The 13,230-nt window shown below is 41.3% G+C and overlaps 1 protein-coding gene across 14 annotated transcripts in view; it reads right to left on the bottom strand.

The window, feature by feature from the left end:
- The window catches only part of ITPK4 (inositol 1,3,4-trisphosphate 5/6-kinase 4), a 145,814-nt gene that overhangs the window by 50,175 nt on the left and 82,409 nt on the right, over positions 1–13,230 (bottom strand). For 12 of the 14 annotated variants that reach the window (XR_015689480.1, XR_015689478.1, XR_015689473.1 and 9 more), the window contains one exon: positions 9,981–10,043. The exons of 1 other annotated variant lie outside the window; for it this stretch is intronic. Coding sequence is in view for 4 of the 13 variants with exons in the window: in XM_087671455.1 (XP_087527581.1) it covers positions 9,981–10,043 (63 nt within the window). In the remaining 9 variants the exon portion in view is untranslated. The remainder of the gene's footprint in view (positions 1–9,980; positions 10,044–13,230) is intronic. One more of the 14 variants, XM_087671456.1, reaches the window with a different exon arrangement.

Genomic DNA, 13,230 nt, shown 5'->3' with positions numbered 1-13,230 from the left:
GATCAAGGGAGTCCTTCCTGTAAAGTAAAAGATGGCTGCCCTCTCATGGAAAGCAACAATTTGTTGTAGGACCAGTTCCGTTCCCATGACTGTAACTACATGATCTCCATCCGATAAAGAGTTAGCTTTACCCTAATTAACATGGACATAATCGGACATAAGATGATTGGCAATGGCCAACATGAACTGGAGAGACCCATCAGTTTGTGAACAAGAAGCATGAACCTCAAGCTCAGGCAAATTTAGGGGACATAATACCGTTTCTTCAACCGACATATTTCGATGTTTACCTATCTCATCCCCATCGCCGGGTCAATGGCCTGGAATCCTCAACCAACGAATCACCATGCAAGTCCGCTAGCAAATCTTGGCCAGATCTTGATCATTCCCATTTCCTATATGTTGGTCGAGAAAGGCCATACCGATACCATTTGACACCTGCAGATTTTCCATCACAGAACTAGGTGTTGAGCACGAACTTTTTTCTAACCCCTGTTGCACGCTGGTGGACCACAAGTTTACTCTCTCTCTCTCTCTCTCTCTCTCTCTCTCTCTCTCTCTCTCTCTCTCTCTCTCTCTCTCTCTCTCTCTCTCTCTCTCTCTCTCTCTCTCTCTCTCTCTCTGTGTCTGTGTTAGATAGTCGGCCCCCACAGGAGGAAGAGGAGGGCACATAACAGATCAATCTATGTGTGCAGCGTGGCCAAACGTTCTGGACCAGAGGGTCAACGTTGGAAGTTCCAGGTCAATCCGATGGCGTGTGTGCAGGTCCACCTAGCGGCAAGGAAGTCAAGACGCAGGTCCAATGGCGCTAGGGCCCAGACACATAGGCGACGAGGGGTAGAAGGTCGGCGCTGCCAGTCCCCGCCCGACCTAACAATCAGTGCAAATCCTCACGACAGGAAAAAAGGTGACACGCAGGTCAGATGGGCGGCGTTAGGGCCAGATGCATAGGCGACGGCATCCTCTCTCTCAACGTTCCATCCCTCTCTGACATTAATCTCTCTCTCTCTTTCTCTCTCTATAAAGCATAATTGTATTAATAACCAAAACATAATCTCAAAAAGACAACATGACCAATAGAGAAGCCGAAGAAACTGTGGTGTGCCAAGACAACTATCACTAGAATGAGAAACGAACATAATGATTTAATTTAACTTCATGAAGATTTTCATTTAAAATGAACTTTGATTCTAGTATCCCTAGGTCTTGGCAAGGTGATGTTGCACTAGCAATCAAGGATTTGACAATATGCTTGCAATGGACAAGTGTACATATTGTGTGGTACAAGCACAAGGCAAAAGTAACAAGGTACAATGTGAAACTTTCATTAAATTTGAAAGTTTGCACCTTAGAATTGAGTTACATTGAAAGTTTTGCCCAGTAAGCAGCTCACTTATAGCATTTGAGTTATAAAGCATGCCCCAAGCTAAGTTTGGTTCAGTAAGTCATTAATTATCCCTAAAATAAAAAACGAGATTTGATTAAGGAGTAGCTAGTTACTCATTTGGAAATCTTATCTTGGCTATTTAGGGATCCTTCTCTCTCATTTTTTAGTAGCCTAAGTTGGTAGTTTTCTCTTCTTTGCTGTAAAAATTGCAAGTTTCAACCATAAAATATGAGTTGACAGCATGGATATAGTATGGACAAAAGCCAATCTTCTCCTCTTGGCATGGGGATTCCACTGAGCGGCCTTTGAGATAGATTTTTTAAATTATAGCACTATGGGCTTAGATCCTCTCTTCTCCTTTGAGATCTCAAGCCTAGTGTAATTTCTAGGCAACTTTGTCACAAAGAAAGCAATGTTCTCACAGTTTCATCATAAGAAATCCCTTGGTTTGTGAGAGAAACAACATGGGATTGCATGAGAACTATACAAAATAGTTGTCTAGGTGAATGCTTTGCAAAATTGGGTTCAAACATTGACTGCAATTTTTAGGGTTTTGCAAGCTAAAGTGTTCGTTCGCATGTTTGAACACTCTACAGTTGGTTGCAGGCCAACATTGAAGGTGAAAAGGTCATTGTGCATTCGTGAATTAGTTGTGTCACGAGAAATCGCTGAAATACAACCATTGTAACCAATTTCAAGCATACATCAATAATCTAGAGAAATACCAAAAGGGGCACCAAGCTTTGGAACCAACTGTTGTCATGTGTGGTACAAGAGCACTCTAGCTCTAGTTGTGTGTGGATTTTAATTGCTGAATTTATTGTTAAGCTAAATTAAATGTTTGCTAAAATGTGATCTATTGCCCTTTGGGTTTCCAAAGACCAGTTTCAAAAGCAAATCTTGTTGAGGGAGAATGTCTGCCAGCTTAATCATGTCAAGCTGACAATGAAGAAGGCCTCTCAAGTGGACTATATAACTTTGCACTCTTAAAAAAGAAAAAAAAATGAATGCATTCTGCATAGTCCATATGCGCCAACCACCCTAGAACTATAAAAGTGAAAGAGCACTCATATCAGGCTGCATAGGATTTGAGAACTTGGGATGTCCAAAGACCCAGTCCTTGGTGACGGGAAGTTTCCATAGATGTCATATAGAAGAAATACGAAATATGACATTTGGAGAGTGCAGAGGCAATAGGAAGAGCATGGCCAACAATGAACATTTGCCAAATAAAGATCTTGTATTCGAATGGCATTTTGTTGAGTCAACTTGTCATCACCACAAATTTCTACCAAGTTTTACCTTGATGCACGGCCCAAGTGTTGTTGCCCTTTTGGGCAAGCCAATCCCCATAAATAATGATAGGCTATAGGAACATGAAAGAAGTACCAAACTGACTTGAAAAACATGACAGCAATGCTTGTAGGCAAAAGAGCATCAGCAATAGTGATGAGTCCCAAGAAGATCATTCTATTCAACATCATCCTCTGTTCCTGTTTGCTGTCCCATGAGAGAAGTTTAAAAAAAGCCAACAATTCAGCCCTAAAGGAGTTTGCTAGCTCATGACCTCGAGGTGGGTGCCAAGATGATTTAAGAAGCACTAATTTTCAAGAAAGAAACAATTGATTTAGAAGCCCAGAAGATTTAAAACAAATAGATTGTTTATCATTAACCGCATGCAACCATGAAGCAAGAATGGTGGTGTTCCCATGCTTACTACCCCGATCTTCAAGGAAAACCTAGCATTCAACGACTAAGGCTGCTGGCCCTCACAAAGCCTTGAACAGTGACCAACGAAGGGCAATCATATGCAACCTCCCATTCATTTCCCAATGACCATTCATGCTTTATCCAATAGGAATGATCAACAATCAAGCAACTTGCCATCATCAATACCATCTTTTATAAGTTGTCACCCAGAACATTGGCATCCTTGCTATCTATCATAGTGCCAACTCATCATCATTAGTACTATCAATTGGAACATCCTCATCTTCATCCAGAGTTCTTCATCAGCAACATGTATTACTCCTTTATCAAGACTATCACTTCTTCATAGCTACACCATCAATCATCCCAGCATTCCGCGTCCACCTTTGACATAAGTGCCATGGGACTAGCACTTGTCTGAAAGGGGGATAATGTTATCAGAAAATGTCAAAGGCTATAATCAAAGGAAAAGTCAAGGAAAGTCAAAGACAATTAAAGTGCAAGTGCTAGAATTATTTTTGAAAGGATATTATTTTTTGGTACTTTTATAATTATCTTTGGGCACTTGTATTATTTTTTGTACTGAATGGACACATCATATTCATGGTTGTATTATTTTGTGAGAGCCAAGCTCACTTCCATGTACATTGTATAATCTCTTGCACTTGTATTTGTCGCAACTGCAATTGTTGTATGTGCTGTCCACATGGATTTGTAATCAAAATAGTGTAGGCTAGGTCTAATTAGGCTAAGGTAGTAGCATACTTCAAGGATTGACCCGCCTAGATCCCAGAAAGTGGGTAAGATGCCCAAAAGAGGTGCAAACCTTGATTCATAGTTGTGGAAACCCAAAAACACAAAAAAGGTGATACCCTAGAGAAGTGACCTAACCCTAACCCTAATTTTGATCTATGGAAGGGTGGGAGATCTCAGTTGTACTTGCCCTTTTCGTGCATTTATGCTGTAGAAGCTCCATAGTTGTCAGGTACGAAAAGTACGATATAGAACGGTACGATAAAATACGGTACTGAATGGTACCTTAAGATTTTATAAGGTACAGTATGATATTAGTAAGAAAAAAAAACTTGATTATTTTGGACTAAAGATAATAGAATAGATATTTCAAGTCTAAATAGCAATGCTATTAGAGTATATAAGATGAATACTTGAGGGTAACATGCCAAAACCTAATACTGCATGCGCATCATGAGCTACTGCTACCTACAACTTGCAACTACATAGATGGGAGTGGATACATCATACATGAATGATCATACAAATAAGAGAACTGTGGGCTTGAGAGAGAGAAGGCTGAGAGAAATTTTGAATCTCAAATAGCCTAATCTCATGGGGGAATCATATTAATATAAGGAGCATTTAGTTCATCCCAAAATGCAATTCGAATGGGAAAAGATGTATTCATTAAGTTGGTACCTTATGGTACTAATACGTAAGGTACGGTACCTAAAGTATGGTATAGTATGAAACCTTTCGTACGTGGTACTAATGCAACTATAGTTGAGAGAGGAAGAGGCTACACAAAGAGAGAGAGAGAGAGAGAGAGAGAGAGAGGCAGGCTTGAAGGAGTGGCCAAAAAGTGCCTATTTTTTCGTACTAAATCGTACGGATACGTACCGTACTGTATCATACGGATCATACCGTACAGATCAGTTCATACTACATATGGAGACAACCCTGAGAAGCTCTGTCAATGCAACTATTGAAGCTTTCCATTCTCTTCTTCTATACTCTCATCTTGGTTCCAGTGTTGAGAGTGAGTGAGAGAGAGAGTGTGTGAGAGATGTGTTAAGAAAGGGATTGAAGGAAGGTGAAGCTCTACATTATCATCTTTCTTTTCTTCTTATTCTATATTAACTTTTCTATTATTGGTGTGCTTGGTGGTGGATGTAAAGGATCGACCGCATTGGATTGTGTTTCTTGGGTCATGAAACTAACTTCGAGCCTTCAAGATTCTGGACTACAATACGGGAAGGTAAGATAGGTGAGTTTGCTACACCTCGAAGCTAGTCTTGTGTTCTTGCTTTCTTGGAATGGAGAAGAGGATGTATGGTTAGTTAGAATAGAGTGTTGAGAAAACAAGATGATAGATTGTTACCAAAGCAAGTTGTAGCTTTTGAAACAATAGAATTCCATCCAATGTCTCGACTGTTGTGTGCTTAGCCCAGCATTTTGGTTCCGTTTCCAGGACCTAGGATGGTGCAACTGTTGAGGTTCTCACAATCCTACTATGTGAAAGACTAGGAGACTTGCTGTTGAGCATAGCTTGATCAGTTAGGGCGATTGATCAAATATGTTTCTGAAACACATATGACTAGGTTAGGGAAAGGAGTTATGGAGGAAGAAGAACAATAAGAAGAAATCATTAGGTTTGGGAAGAAAACACAAAAGAAAAATACACAAAAACTCAAAAACTCAAAACACAATCACAAAACTCTTTACTTTTCTTGCTTGGACACATTGTGTGGTATTATTCAGACTCATTGATGCACCTCACTTGTCATGAATAATTGGTTGGATGTGTGTTAATAGAAGAAAAGGCTACCAAAAACTTATTTTTCTTTATTAAAAAATACGACGACGCAAAACACACATATACATGCACAAAACTCACCCCATGGGAAGGATTAACATGAAACACAATTGCAATATGGAGAAGTGAGGGAGCAGAGGAGATACATTGCACCATCAAACTTGGCACCACCAGATACATCTCTCTTTTCACTCTGCTGCAATTCAATGGGTTGAGGATTTGAGGGCAAATGCAAGGGAAGGCTAGCACCTAGCTACTCGAGAATGCAATATTGCTGGAAATTCGTTTGGTGAAGTATTCTCAGCTGCCTTGTTTTGTGTTTTGTCTATTCTCTACAATGACTGCATGTCAATGGTCGTGCAATTCAAGAGCCACATGTCAGCTTGACTCTATTCATGTGTGTTGATAGACCATTAATCACATGTGGCTATCTGTCGGCTACTAAAGCCAGGCTTTTAGAGGACATGAAGGTGCAGGTAGAGGATGGAACGCAGGTGCTTGACTCCCTAGGGCGGTGGATTCCTGGCGGTAACCCTCCAGAATTGTAAGCAGTACGCTCCAAGTTGGCGGACAGTCATTATGTGTGTTTGATATTGACTGATTGACTCAGGCTACAGTTCATCTATGCAATGTCATGTCATCTTTCATTGTTTTTTTAAAAAAATTATTGACTGAAGGCAGCTTCTCTCATTCAACAGCCTTTGCATCTTCATTTTGGGCAATTCAACTTCGGCGACTAATCATTGCCTCAGCCTGTGTTGATTTAGGTTGGCAACCCCTTATCTTGGGCAATGCTATGAGTGATGACTTTCTTGCTAAAGTAGCCTTAGATGTCTAGAAAGTGTTTTGTGCCGTGGGTACTTGGCCTTGGCCACTAAACTAGGTCACTCTGCATACATTTCGAGCTGCATGCTAGGTCGGTGATAGATCAATGGAGCCTTCCTCTGGACCACAGGGCGTGCTTTTGACCACACCTTCCCCTTCACTCAACCACCCCTCTCCGGTCATGCACAACTAGCCGTCTTCCCACCCATTTGTGCAAGGGTTGCCTAACCATTCCTACTAGCTTTGCTAGTTCATTAGCTCCACATTAGACCCACTCCCACACTAGCTACTGTACTCCCACACTACTACCCCCCCTTCCATATTAGGACCTTGGACTTCACTTCCACACTACTTCCACACTAGCACTTCACTTCCACACACTAATAATTCACTTTCATACTAAGCACTACTTCCACACTAGGAACTTAGCACTTTACTTCCACACTATCCTGTTTCCACACTTGCACTCCCATACTAACCCTACTCCCACACACTAACTCCAACCCCCACACATACACCTCTACCCTCTACTCCACACTTGTCCTAGCATTCTTGCATTGGTCCTTGTCATCTGATACCCCCTTGCTTTAGGAACATCCTCCTTTTGCTAAGGACATGAGCCTTTCACCTAAAGGGCACAAGGTTTTGGGCACATAAGCAAAAGGGTTAGACCCTACACTTTCCCATCTTAGAGGATCCACCATCTATAGCCACAATAGGATCCCAATCCCTCGCACAATGCAAATTGCACCTTCTTTGCACTTCCATCCCTTGGGACTTGCCTTTGGATCAAATAGACCTCGGTTCCAACTCCGAGTGTGTAACACCTTCCACGACAACATTAGCATTTGCATGTATAGGTAGAGCTTCACCTTAGGGCATTCCACTCATAGGACTTGCCACATTCTCTTTTAGCTAACACTTCTTGCACACAAGTGTGCAAGTGCATTTACATTGCAACACTCCTAACCTACCCGCAAGTTTCCTTAAAGAGTGTGCATGTTTAGACACAACTACTAACACACTTCAACCCTCTAGGTTTAGGCCCCAACTACTTGCATTCAACACATTTGATCACATCTAGGGTTAGGTGTTCCTTGGTTAGGGTCCTCACATCCTTAGACCTAACCCTAAGCACGACATTCCTGGGTTTATAGCCCTAAGATCTAATTTAAACTGAATTAGGCACAACCACTAGGCCTAGGTGACCTAGGTTGCATTCCACACAACGGTTGAGGCATTTAGGCACAAGTCAAGGAAGTGCAGCTACATTGTTGACTAAGTATCCAAGTGTACTAAGCCAAATTTCAGTCATTCTAAGTCACATTCAAGGAGTACACCAAGACCAAAGAACTATGAGGAGAAGTTGATATCTAAGCCAAAAAGTTTCCACGCCATCAGTTCCAATTGATTGCGCCTCATTTTTCTTGAGCCAAACTCAAGTGAGTTTCAGTCACTCATTGACCAAAAGATCTATTGAGAGACTTGCCTTTAAGGTACTAACAGAGGATCTCAAACCAACCTCACGCAACACACTTGGTTGCTCCCGTTCCATTCTGGCTAGAAGGGCAACCACTTAGGAAGCTAACTCCCACCAAGAATCAAGCACAACAACATCCTAGCTTGTAAGGTTAATTGGATCACAATCCCCGAGGATCCACAAGTATCAAGGGAATGAACCAACCAGGTGGATTATTGAATGACAAAGACACATCAAGGAAAAGCCAAGAACAATTACACCTAGTGTAAGAATAAAGAGAGGGACACTAAGTCAATAATTTGAGAACACAAAGTTGCACGACATGAGCATGATAAGATTGACGGTCCTAAGAGGAATTGACAAGCCCTGAGATTCGAAGAGGAGTACACACACAAGTCCAAAACTTATTCAAGGATTTTTTCGTCTAGCTACTGAGAGCCTGATACTCCACTGACATGCATAATAGTGGGCTAGATTGTGAAGCCTACAAGTTCTAAAAATTGGTGAGTCAACAACAAAGAGAGAACATTCCCATTCAATTATTTGTCCACAAGATGCCAAAGCTAGCAACAAAAGAGCCATGGCCACCACTAGTGGACCGAATGAAGATCGATAAATTCACAAAGGCTAATCTTAGGTGCATTGAGTACAGCATTAACACATGTATCATGATTGTCCAACACACAAGGCTCCCTATAGTACCCTAACCAAATCTATCTTGCCTAATATCCAAAAGGCCAAAGCCATGAACATTGACTTGGAAGATGAAGAGTTAGAGGTCATCAATGATGCTCTCATTGATGAAGGTTATGATTACAACATTTTAACTTATGAAGTATGGAATACGATTGGACAACTTGAACTTGTCCCTACAAACACAACTATCAAACCTTATGGAGGATCACCATAATCTGTCCTAGAAAATGAAAATTTCTTTTGACCATAGAGACTAAAAGCATTCCCATCATTTTCTATGTGCTTTCAAATCGAGAAGATATGGGGAAAGAAGTCCTGCCTGGAAGACCTTTCAAAGCATGCAACCAAATGCAAACTGGACTATGTGCACACCAAATACACTTGAGCTTGCCAAGCATCAATATTTTCATTGCTTTCAGTAAGGGCAATGTTGCCTTTTCTCAAGGGAAAGGCAAGTAGCTTGCTTTAAGCGACAAACAAAAACCCTAGTGAGGATGGCCACAGAGTTCTGAAGGAACTACTCCAAGCACACAAGGACAAGAAGAAACTCCTTTGTTTGAATCCTCCCAAGCCAAGAGAGAACACCCAAGTTGCTAGGAACAATATACCCATTGTTAGGAAAATGACTGCATCCAGGAGAAAGAGGGGACCTTTGACATATAGCCAAAAGCATTGACGCAGAGTTAGTATAAAGTTGTGATGGGTTTAAAAAGTGTTGTTGTGTGCTCAAGAGTATTATATGTGGAAAATTATTGGATTTGGTCACTGAAACCACTGCACAATCACCTCCATTGATTGTATCCCAAGTCCCCTCGAAAATAGGGAAAGAGAAAGAGACCAAAACATACATCTAGGTTAAGGACCAAGATACTTGAGGAGACAATTGGCAACTGAAAAGCTAATTCTTGTGACACATAAGCCCACAATTCCGAAAGATATCTTGTTCTCTTTCAGTATTTGCATTGAGCTGGCCTTTCACATATATTGAGGACACATAATGCATCTATATTTTATTCAGATACAAGAATCCATTGTTATGTTGGCCACATATGGGGATTTGTTGCTATGCCAATGGTTTCAGGCAGTCTTATTCTTCAAGAAGTAGCAGCTCCATGGACGGAGATTATCCATTCTACTCCAGTTCAGCCTCCATGAAGTCTCTTTCTGCTGTTTGTCTAATGGCTTCTTAGGTGGCTTTCTACATGTCTTTTGACTTCAGCTGGTAGGCCTGAAGGACCCTTATACATATTACTTTTCTTTGAGTCAATACTTTTCACACAGAGAGAGAGAGAGAGAGAGAGAGAGAGAGAGAGAGAGAGAGAGATGCTGACTTGAATAGTTGAGGGGGTAGGTACATCAAGTTGATGAAAACCCTCAAGCTTGAAAACAACTGCCTACATTGCAAAGTGGTTAAAATACTCAGAACCCCATTGAGAAATTCATCCAGAAAAGAATATCAATGGAAAAAAAGAAACAAGCAATGAATTTCTCATACATATCACAACTTAAGTCTTTTATCTTTAGATTGAGTTTCTTCTTAACTATGCTGCTGGCTTTTACATTAAGTGCATTATCTTTACATTGGTTTTCATTTTATGTATGCTACTGACTTTTACACTGAATAGTCCTATCTATCTGAACCCATTTAAAATTTACCTTTTTACAATGGAAATTTTCTTCCACTGAAAACCTGAATAGCAGCTTACTTTCTCATAATAATGTTTAGTTTCCTCAAAATGGGAAAAACTTACCAAATGTGGGCTTTCAAGAATTGTCTCTATAAACACCTTCAAGAAAACTAAGCATAAGAAGAAAACTGAAACCATTTAATGACTTGATTTGGGATTTTCCAACTGTCATGCTATGTCATATTGTGTATGACTATTAGAAATGTTTTGTTTTATCAGAGACTCAATACCACCCTATGGAGTTCCATGACTAGACCTCCAAGTTTTGAGAGAGAGAGAGAGACTTTTGAAGAGCACCCCGAGAGTGATCATTGAGAGTATGAGTAGACATTTGAGGGCCCCCTTTTCAGAGAAGGAGCTTGGGGATGCTTTACTACCTTCCCTTCAAGCAAGTGCCTAGACAATAATGGATTGGACAGGGCTTTCTTTTTGAGCTACTGGAACCTACTCAACATTGGACTTCTTGCAACATTCCAAGAGATTATGGTATCATGAGATATGCTAGAGAGGCTGTCCAAGAGTTTGATTTTCCTCACCCCAAACAGAAATGGAGACGGATTGAAGATTTCTCATTGGAGACTGATCACTTTGCTTGGAACTATGTATAAGATCATTCTAAAGTAGTAAGCCTGATGCTATCTCCTCTCATGCCAAACATCATAGACCCTACCCGAACAAGTTTTATCCAAGGGAGATGGGAGATGAGAGATGAGACAAGGAGTTTAAGAGACTATGATGAGGAGGAGAGATGCTTTTCTCAAGACTTGGAATTTTGACACTTTCTTCCACTGTTAGCCAGACATGGTTTGGCACTATAAACCTCTTGGTCAGTTATTCACTTAGGCCTTCTAATTGACTTCACTTTTATTGTATATATTTTGTGGTTTGGGAAGTCCCTTACGAGGATAATTTGTACTTTGCCTTGGGATACTTTTTCCATAGGGGATTTATTAATAAAATGATTATTTTCTAATGAATCTCTTCATGACAGCTTCAATTGGATCAACCTTTCCCTTATAAGATCTAATGAGATAATGATTTCACAATTTGTGTGTGCACATACATACATGTACACAAGTGAATGTGTAAGCAACAATGGCTTTAAGAAAAAAAGGGACATGTACATGTGTATAGGAGCATGCACACATACATGTCCGTGGGAAGAAAGCAAGGTGTCACTTTACATATGGATGTTATTATAGCAACTGCTCTCAGTGTTACTATTTCTCAAAAAGCTACCCAAAATGGCCCCAACATGTTGCTTGAGGAGCTCACATGATATAAAGATCGTGCCACATATACTTTGGCATTATCCAACCACTTGAGATTTACTTGAGTCTTGTATATTGTGCATGCAGTTGCAAGTTGGACTCTCAAGATCATTAGTGTGCAATCACTGATGAGCTGCCTAATGGATTGCTGTTGCCGCTGCCCCTCCATGATCCATCCTCTCACACCACCCTTTAGTGTGCGCTCCCCAAACCCAACCCCAACCCCAAACCCCCCCCCCCCCCCCCCCCGTGCTAGCCATTGGCGTTGTACCCCCTCCCCTCTGCCCCCACATGCCACATCCCGTGCCTCAGTCCCCTGCCGTTCACATCCCAAAGGCACTACGCACAAGCTCTACTTTCCCCGCAAGCCCCTTGTGGCCCCTTGTGCTACTCCTCAACCCCCTCCCCCTCAAGCCCTCACCCTACCTTGCCGCCATTCCTAGCAATTCACATGCGGCTTCTCACCACAAGTGCCTCCTAACTCGCCCCCACAATCCCCTCCCCACCTGCCTACTACCACCAGGTCACATCATCTCCCTTCCAGACCATCCTCACCCTCTTCTTACTTCTCCACTGTAACAAGTTTCTACCAACTATTGCCTCTTTGCAACAACGTTCACCCTGGTTGAACAACAACACATTTGAAAGGGTCTCAATGAAGACTCGCAATGAAAACCTTTAGTCTAATGTTGGAGCACTCCACAGGTGCCCCCCTAATCAAATGCCTTGCGTGCCACTCTCACTAAGAAACAACTCGTTTGTCCGTACAATGGATAGGGAATTGAAGGAGACTATTGTCACACAGGGACATAAAATTTTGAGATGCTTTAATCTTGCTGATAACATTTGATTAAATTATTAATTAAATGTGCAAGGTTTTTAGCACTTGTTGCACATGGCAGTTATTTCATGGTAACATGCCAAGGACCTTGAGGATACAATGGGTATCAAAGGCAAAAGTTGTGATAAGTTATGCCAACTGGGTTTTAGTAGTCAATTAGAGTCAATTTTGACCCTAGGACAATAGTCTGACCAATATGTCCCAATGGTGACACAAGGGACTAGCATTAATTAATTAATTAATTAATGCCATTCTGAGGGTCAACATAGATTGGGGACCACTCTAGTTTGCAACTAACCAGGCCAATTTAATTATGGATGGGCATATTTAATTTTGGGCACGGTCAAAAGGGCTGAAATTAATTTAATGACTAGATAATGCTGGAAAATGGGTTTAGAAGGTTGCCACTTGGCAAAAATGCCAATGCAAACTGAGAAAACGTTTTTGAAGGCTGGTTCTCAACCATTCAGTCAGTTTTCAACATGTGAAAGAGGAAGAAGGTGCTGTTGGTCCGAATTCACACCTGTTCTTAACCATAGGAGACAATAGACAGTAGCTAGTAGGTCAAGAACAGTAGGCGACAGCGATTCTAGCACCAGGAGCTGCTGGCGACAGCATTTAATGCAAGCAATAGCAGATTGGAGGACTCCAAGCAGCAGGTGATAGCATTAAATACCGATTGGTGCACGATGCAGGCTAAATTTGGGGTTTTTTTGCGTGAAATTATGAATTTTCTCTCTCTGGTATTCTCACCTTCTCCCGTCAATTCTCAAGATATCTC

The sequence above is a fragment of the Lygodium microphyllum genome, chromosome 29 (genome assembly GCF_053477565.2).
Source record: "Lygodium microphyllum isolate KBCC chromosome 29, Lygodium_microphyllum_v1.1.10, whole genome shotgun sequence".
NCBI classification, from domain to species: Eukaryota; Viridiplantae; Streptophyta; class Polypodiopsida; order Schizaeales; family Lygodiaceae; genus Lygodium; species Lygodium microphyllum.
This window is presented reverse-complemented; position numbering and strand designations above follow the sequence as displayed.